Source organism: Nesoenas mayeri (genome assembly GCF_963082525.1).
Source record: "Nesoenas mayeri genome assembly, chromosome: 1".
Lineage (NCBI taxonomy): Eukaryota > Metazoa > Chordata > Aves > Columbiformes > Columbidae > Nesoenas > Nesoenas mayeri.
Window position 1 is genome coordinate 158360730 of NC_137541.1, and position 9246 is coordinate 158369975.

The following is a 9246-nucleotide window of genomic DNA, read 5'->3' on the forward strand; positions in this document are numbered from 1 at the left end:
TGCAACCCATTGTGACCCACAGGATCTGTCCACTTCACCTTGGTTGGCTGCTCCCAGTCACCTTGGTGCGTGTGTTGAGAAATGGCTTCTAAAAAGATTTTATCTGTGACCTTCCTAGGGACCAAGTCAAGGCTGAGCGGCTTGATATTACCTGGACCCTCCTGCCTGCCCCTCCCAAAGACAGGCACGATGTTTGCCTTTCTCGAGCCATTGGGTACTTCCACCAACTGCCATGACCTCTCAAAGATGCTAAAGAAAGTCTCACGATCACATTTTGAGCTTCTCTGGCACACTCAGAGGCAACTCGTCTGGTTCCATTAACTTGTGCGTACAGTTGGGTTAAGTGATTACTAACTCTGTTTTTCTCAATGATGGATACTGCTTTACTCTCACAGACTCTGCTTGGAGGCCTGAAGGAAAAACATACTGATAAATACATCTGATTGAATACCTCAGCATATTCCTTGTCACCTAGGTCTCCTGCCACAATGAGGATCAGGCCCATACCTTCCTTAAGCCTTTCTTTTGCTGCAGATGTACTTCATTGCTGCCCTTCACCTCTCACTAGTGTCCAGCACAAGCTTTGGCTCTTGCAGCTTCCCTTCCTAAGCCACAGCCTGCTAGGCGTTCTCGCCTCTGTGGAAGTCCAAGTGCCAACACACTACCTAAACTTTACATGTTTCTCAAGGTCTTTAGGTCTCAGCTGATGCTTCAGCCTCCAATTTCCTCAGGACTGCACAAGAAGAAAGAAATGGGACCTCATCATTGCAGTTGTCCCATGTCTAAATGCCCAGTGTTGAAACCCAGCCAGCACCTTGAGTACCACTACTGCTGAAGTCCAAACTAGCAGAGCTGTGAGGTGGCAGCTGAACATTTCATGATACACATTAACAGCCCTTGCATAGACTGTGTAAGGCTTCTAACCCCGATTGCTTTGTGCTTTAGCCAGCATAAAAAATACATAGTTCTAAGGTCACCAAGATCTTCATTATGCACACCGTTTCTTCACTGCTCTTGAGGATCCCCTTTATGGAGACAAACATCTTTTACTTTTGGACTAAAAAAAGAAACCCAAACCTACAAAATTTCCATTTTAAACTTGAATAGTTTCTCACACTTTCTCTTCCTCCCCGCCAAACACTTGGTTGTAACACTTTAAAAAGGCAGACATTAATGTATGTGTTTTTGCTGCACAGCACTAGCAAGAAACTTGGAAAATATGAGCAGTGCTCTTGCAGAGTTGCAATCTATGACATTATAATGACACTCTTGTTCTTGACAAGAAAGATCACAGAGAGCACAACAGCACAGGGTATCACCAGCTAGGTCTAATAATCTTTTAAGGTTTCCAGGCTACAGTCGGCATCTTCAAAGACATAGAGTTGACTTCATACATTTTTTTGATCTAACTGTAAAACATGTGGGGTGAGATAATTACAGAGACATCTGCTGACCCTTCTCTGTTGAGCAGTAGTTTGCCATTTCTGAAAATGAAAAAAAACCCAAACCCCCACAAAACTTATTAATCACTTCTCCGGGTATTATTTCAACAATTACAACTGTACCAGAGGATTCTTAATTAAGCTGGGAACAAAACTTACAAGATGAAATACCAAAAGACAAAGTATCTCAGTTTGAACTGGGAATAAGCAATAAATGTCTAATAAGATAATTAACCAATTCAGCAGGTTACTGAGGAGCATAACAAACTCCCCCATCACTTGGAATCTTCAAATTAGAATCAGCAGTTCTATTCAATGGGTAAATCTTAATTTCCTGCAACTAACTACAGCAGAAGTTAGAGCAAAAGTTATGGCCTCTGTTAAAATAAACCATATACAATCAGAGTAGCTGATCACAATAGCCCTCTTCAGCCTCAAAAACTAAGCACAATAAGATACTGACATTCATATGAAACTATTTAATATTAGTACATGGGTTAAACCATACTTCACTCCCAGCAGACTTCCAAATGCCACCATCTGGAAGGAAATATGGTACAAAACTAATCATTTCCCAGCCAAAAGAAAGAAGTGAAAAGCTGTGTTGATACTTTCACATCAGTTTTTCTTGCTTTTACCAAAAAGTAGCTTACTGATGTGACATTAAAAAAGGTAAAAACAAGCTGGTCTACAACAGTAAATAAAGCAAAAGACCCAGAGGAGAAACAACTGGGAGAAATCACACAGAAGAGCATAGTTCACAGTCTCTTTCCACACAAAATCAACTGATTCTTACCTGAAAATCCTCTTTTATAGCTTGTAGGTTATATGCAAAGAACTTCTGATAATGTTGGAAGAGCAGAGTCAATAGAATTGAGATGGCACTTGGGACTAATAACAGGCTCTTTGACAAAGGTGCTTTATCTTAAAGACAAAAAACAAACAAAAAACCATTTTAGAGAACAATCTATCACATTTAAAAAGTGACATATTTAAACAGGTGATTGGAAAACATAATAGCAGTGGCACCACTTCCACTTTTTATCTCAACAATGTCCCAATTTGTCAACAACTTGTAAATATGTAAGAAAAACAAAACACCCAAAGGAAGCCTTTGCAGATATTAAAGACAGTTAAATATTAATCAGACATTTTGTTTTCATCATTCTCTCATGAAATTATTTGTTGGGCCATAATTAAACCAAAGTGCTCTGCACCTATGGAGGTCATGCCCTCCTATAGCTCAATCGTGTTCCAGGAAATAAAACATTCACGCTTTGTTGTTGGCCAAACAGACATGGAAACAGACATTCATTTTTTAAATTATTCCTCTAATTTAGTTGGATGCTTACAAAAAGTTTGAAGCCATTGGAGTACTGTAGAACATTGACGGATAACAGAAGCTGGAGCTGCCTGAAAGTCACTGTGCACACACATTAACTTGAAACCTCAGGCAATGCTCCCATAGTTAACTTAGCTAAACTAACATTTCTTAATGTGACAAGGTCAGTTTTATAACCAGGATACAACAGATATATGAAAGTACAGCCTAAATCAGAACAAAAGCAGTAATCACAACAGTAGATATTTCTGAACCAAAGTTTGATAAGATGTGTTATTTACTATCAGATGCATTTACATTATTTCATGAATTTCTTACACGTCTCCTTTTAGCTTTCAGCTTAGACACTTTAAATATTGTTATGAAAGAAAAATACTTATTTTTAACCACGTCATCAAGTGAAAAACCACACAAGTAACCAACCCATTAATGTGACAGTCACCCACAGGGAACATCACATGAGTAACGGAAACTTCTACTCTCAAGCTTCTCAAAAATGTCATCACAGTTGATGAGTTTATTCTTGCCCAGTAAAGCTGAGAAAGATCACAGAATCATAGAATGGTTGGGGTTGGAAGGGACCTCTGGAGATCATCTAGTCCAATCCACCTGCTAAAGCAGGTTCACCCAGAGCAGATCACACAGGAATGTGTCCAGGTGGGTTTTGAATGTTTCCAGAGAAGGAGACTCCACAACCCCTCATCCTATTGTTGGGCACCCCTGAAAAGAGTCTGGTCCTCTTGATATCCACCCTTCAGATATTTGTAAGCATTGATAAGATCCCCTCTCAGCCTTCTCTCCCAGATAAACAATACATCTCTTGAAGTGTTTTTTTCAAAGTGTTTCACTGTACAGTGCTGTAGTTTGCTTTGCTACTCCACAGCATATAGATCCTTACAAAGGGCTACTGTAAGGTCACCAGTGAAGGAACAACCCTCCCACTGCTGTGGAATGTCTCAAGCAGCAAGACCAAAAATGACTAACAATCCCAGATACTGACAATCAGGCATTCTGACATCCGAGTCAAATTGCTTACTTTGAATTGAAAGGTAAAATTCAGAAAGCAAAATTTTAGTCCAATGGATTTGGAACTGTGTGCAAGATGGAAACGTATTATGAACCTATGCTGGGTACCGGTGTCTACTGGCAGCACCAATGTAAACGTGCACAAGGAGGAGAAAAACACAGTGCCTTTGTACCATGTAAAGAAAGTAGAACGAAAGGATAAACTCACATTTTCAGCCTGAAGAGTTAAAATACATCAAATATGAACCTGAAAGACCTTGGAATAATTTTGCAATCCCAAAGTACTCCTTAAGTGGCAATTCTTTCCAACAACAGCCAGTGATAGCATTGGTGCTGCAACACACATACTGAACTTCAATCTAAGGGAACAGAGTGATTTCGTAACAACCAGCAAAACATGCTATGATGAAGAGCAAAGAACAAGCTTTTGCTACGGATCTTTGCTTCCCCCTGGTGCAATGGAGAAGTTCTCCCGAAAGCCACCCTCAGAATCTCACAGGCAAGTGTCCCAACCTTTGTCCTATCACTGCGCAACCTGAGGCTAATCCTAAAATGCGACCTGAATGAGAATATCACCTCTAAGTCTCCACACTCCACCCTGAACTCATTACAAAGCCCATGGATCCTATTCTTCCACAATCCATCACTTTTTTTGGCTGTCAATACCACTTTCAAAGTACACAGAGTTAAAGAATACTTGTGACTGTCTATCACGGAGAGAGAGGCTTATGGCACAGCTGCTCAGGTAGTTGCAGCTTCAGAAGCCACCACTGCACTAATGAGAAGAATATGAAAGTTGTGGTAGAAGCAACAGCTATATTTTAAAAAATTATTTCCTGCTCCCTGTCTGTTCACCAGTTGTAGATGAAGAGAGCAAGCAGATGAGAATGTCAGAACAGGCAGCCAGACCAAGCCAAGCTACTGTTTCTGAAGGGCTTTGGGGGGAAAAACTTCACCCCCCTGACTGCTATTCTGGGCCCAAGACTCAAGCATTGACCTAGAAGAGGACCTCATTGCTAACGCCAGCTGATGAACAGTGGCTGCAGAAGCTCAAATCAGCTCAGGACATTTTTTTGTGGGGATCCCTACTGAGCTTACACTAGTGCTACAGATGAAACACACTGTATAACAGCTTTTATTTTTTCCCCCACTGTCACCTGCAAACTTCCCAAACCCAGCTACTATGAGGCAGACACACCACTTTCATCCAATTACCTACTGGGGGCTACTATAATGGTATGAAACACGCATGAACCACCTTTTAATGCCGATACAAAAGTTCTGCAAATCTTTTAAACCACAACTGATGCACATCGAATGCACAGTACTTCCCAAATGCACTGATTGAATCTCTATTTTGGGTAGAATTGTTATTTCTGCATTAAGCAATCATGCATATATTCATCTACTGTATTCCAAAACCTAGCCAAGAACTTGCAGTAGGTTTATCAGCTGAAAGTGATGTTTCAAAATGGTCAGAGTTTTCAAGAACTCTTGCCCACTATTTTCCCTTCAGATGCAGGTTTGTTACACATTAAACCAAAATAGCATTTACAGCATTAGTACCTCCTCCTGAATGCTTGACAACCTTGCTTGTCCTTTATTGTAATGGTCGATGAAACTCACTGTCAGATATTCAAATCTGAAAAGTATTTTTTAAGTGCTTCCTTGACACTAATGTATACCTTTGGGAGACTGGAGTGAGCTCTAGACATGAGAAGTAAAAGCTTGTCTTTATAACCACACACTGAGCCCTGAACAGCAGCCGAGAACAAATGAGAGCAAGCCATGGAGGGAGGATGACAAGAGATACAGACACCTGTAATACTGCTTGGGGAATGTGGAAGACACCAGGAGACTGTGTGCTGACTGGTAGGATGGAATTTAACCATATATTTTTTTACAGTTTGTTCAATCCACTAGAAGTATTTTTCCAATATTTCATCCTTTGGGGAAAAAAAAAAAGTGTGATACCAGAGGACCCTGCAAAAGCAGTGAAATTAGTGCTTCCTGAAGGTAGTACATGATTGAATGAAGTATTCTGGGTCAGGAGAGCAGCTCTTGCCCCTGGTCCAGGCACAGAGCACAGGCACAGGAAGGGGACCCTGTGTTCAGACTGTCACTTCACAGCGTACTCTGGTGGTTAATCATCATGATGCCTGCAAGTGAACACAGTAACAAGAGTATCACCGCAGGAAGAGTTTTTCATCAAAGGCTTATAAACTTAGTGCAGAAGCTGAGAAGTGAATAATGTTACTATATATATCAAGAAAGTCAATGAAGAAACCAACTGTGATAACATTTTAAACCTATTGTTAAAAGGCACAGGTAAGACTATAATCACACCAGTTACCTATACTTACTGTTACCTATACACTTACTGTTTAGAAACTACTTGTTTTAGCCTAAGTCACAAAGTATAAAAGAATGAGGAGCTAAAAAAAAGGAAAAAAAACCAAAACAAAACCACACAAACAACCCCTTGGTTCTAAAAGGAACTTTTGAAAAGAAACAGAAAATGAAACAGGTCAAAGTTAACAAAAATACCTCACTGAGCAGCCTCTTCTTCTGCCCAACCACGGAGCATATTACCATACTAGTATTAGTATACAGTGTCAGAAATACCAGGTATGGCTACACCACAACATCACATGGAGATCCCCATGCTAGGTTGAAATGAGCCAGCTCTGCAGTGCAGCAGCAGAACAGCCACATTTTTTTGTGGTATATAATGCGTGGCTAATTGAACTGGGGTGGCTATGCTGCTCCCAGGACTCAAGTTATTATTTTGAACCAAGGTGCACTGTGGCATGCTGATATACAAGCTAATTTGTTTTCCCATATAGCACTGTACTGTACAATATTGTTATACACATAAGTCAGATATATTCAATGCATACTTGATGTTTCCTTTAGTCATACCACAAAGCATAAACTTACATACCTTTAATATTTTCCTGTCGCCTGCGCAAAACACAGTTCAGTCTTGCAGGTTACACAAGCAGAAGAACACAGCATTCCCCTGTTGCCTTGGGGATTTTTAACAAATTACTAGCACTGCACTACAAGGTTCACTGGGAGGTAGGAGCATAAGTTGCATTAGCAGAAATGCTTGCACCCAAGTTCAAAGGACTCCATTCTCTACTACTACATGAAGTAGCTTGTATGCGGTAGGCAAAGTAGTCAGATATTTTCCAGATGTAGCAAGGCTTTAAAACATGAACTCAGATTTTACCTTAATAAAGACCAGCTCTGAAAGGTTTTTGTACTATACTCACGTGCAGTGTTGCACATGGCATGAAGAATATTGGGAGGGGATATTACAGTGTCTTCAGAAAAGTTTGGTCTTGGTCTTAGAGGTTTAAGTTATTTGAAAAGCCTTGGTGTCTTATAATGTTGGCGAACAAGCATGTTGGAAAACAAGCAGCAACAACAGCTAAGCGGCATTACAGTAAAGCAAACATCTGGCCCAGTGTCAGCCTTCATGTGCTCATGTTGACCTTTGCAGAGCCACTAAGTGTTCCAGCAGTGTTTGTCATGAGACTCCAGTTGCTGGCAGACTGCAACACAAGAAACTGGTCTGGGTTGGGCACCAGAGCCACCCCACAAGCTCCTCCTCAAAGCCTGGTGCTGCAGCATCCTTCCTGAACACACCACAATGTAGTTTCACAAGTCAACTCAAATGGGTTTTTGTTTTCTGTCATTTGAGTATGCCCATGCTGTGCTTCCTACTAACCAGAGTAACTGGCTTTTTTGTTTGGTTGGTTGGTTTTTTTCCCCAGGGCACACCAGTTCCTCCCATATTCGAGATAACAGAAGCAGTTTGCCTGAATGAAAGCAAACTGTCTTTGTCCTTTTAAATTGTGCTCCTCCTTGTTTCCTGACTTCCTTATTGCATAGCTGTAAGGGGTACCAGGTATGTTTACTTTTACACTTCCTCATCCAAAATTGTGTGTTATACACCAAGTAGGTGTGTTATTGGTCAGTGTCATCAAATGCTGATTCCATTAGGAATTCAGCATATCCCTGCTAGCAAAGGACCTACTTGTCAGAACTGGCTCACAGGCACCCAGGGTTGGACTGTTTGTTTGTTGGAGGGGTTTGCTTTTATATATGTCTCTTACAATATCACTTTTCAAGAACCTCTCTGCCCATGCATATGATTTTAAAGTGCACTGAAGAGGACAAGTAGGACAAAGGATTTATACCAGTAAACTCTTAAACTATGATAAGAAATACTAGACAAACACATTATGCAAGAACTCAACTTTAGTGCTCAAAGTCATGAGACATCTTAAAAGGCACATGGGCACAGTCAATGACTTCACTACACAGGCCCAGCTATTCAAGCATTATTTACAAGAAAGTCTAACTTCAGCAGAAGCAGACAAACTTATGAGTAATACCTGAAACTGAATCTGTGGTAATGAACTGACAAATTCGGAATATTCCTTAGATGAAGATAATATAATTCACCTTACTGAACTGTGGACTCAGGATGTGAAATGAACTTGTCTGTATAGCCACGTATCATAGTGTAGCATCCACTGGCATCCATAGTACAGAGATGATCCATAAAGTTAGATCAACATAAGTAATAGAGAAATAGTTTGTACTCACTAATAACTTTGAAAGACATTGTTTGTTCAGCATAGTAGTGGTATTTTAGCAGAAATGAAATTTGGCCATCAACCAAGCAAAGGTCTCTGTAACAAAAACAGCCAAAGGGTCTATCTATGGCTACATGTAGATGATGTTTCTTAGGACTATTTTATCAACTAACTGTAAATAATGCAAAAAACAGCCTTATCCTGAATAACGAACAACAACAATCAGGTCTATGTAACAAAAACAGCCAAAGGGTCTATCTATGGCTACATGTAGATGATGCTTCTTAGGACCATTTTATCAACTAACTGTAAATAATGCAAAAAACAGCCTTACCCTGAATGACGAACAACAACAATCAGGACAGCTACAGCAGATAAGTGGGCTTCACAAAAGCTTAGCTGAGCTAAACTTACTCTGTTAAGTCTGTAGTAGTATGTCAGAGCCATCTTATAATACAAAAGCAAAATGCATTCAGAATTAAGAAACCCGACAGAATTCCTGGTCTGAAAAACTGGAAATGCAGTACTCTACACAAACAAATAGACAGCTGAACTCCTTTTTTTTATGAAATCAAAATACTCAAGTTTTTCATTTACTCACTCAAGATTTGTTCATGCATACGGAACACGCAGACAAATACTTTTCCAAATAAATTGTGCTAAAATGAAGCTACGGTGTCTTCCTCCTACGTTTCCTAGGAACAGTACATCAGTATACTGCTAAGCGACATCCGTCTACCAAAGTTCAGTCATCTCTTCTGTCACATTTTGTCATATTAAATCTTCGGAATATTAAACATTAACTTAATTTTAACAAGAACACAGG

The 9246-nt window shown here is 40.0% G+C and overlaps 1 protein-coding gene across 1 annotated transcript in view; it reads right to left on the reverse strand.

Moving 5' to 3' along the window:
- The window catches only part of UBAC2 (UBA domain containing 2), a 90371-nt gene extending 84618 nt beyond the window's left edge, over window positions 1–5753 (reverse strand). Inside the window, exons 1-2 of the mRNA XM_080363415.1 lie at window positions 5630–5753; window positions 2239–2366 (exon numbers count right to left, since the gene is read on the reverse strand). Coding sequence (XP_080219541.1) covers window positions 2239–2366; window positions 5630–5702 — 201 coding nt within the window. The 5' untranslated portion in view covers window positions 5703–5753. The remainder of the gene's footprint in view (window positions 1–2238; window positions 2367–5629) is intronic.
- Window positions 5754–9246: the final 3493 nt, after the last annotated feature.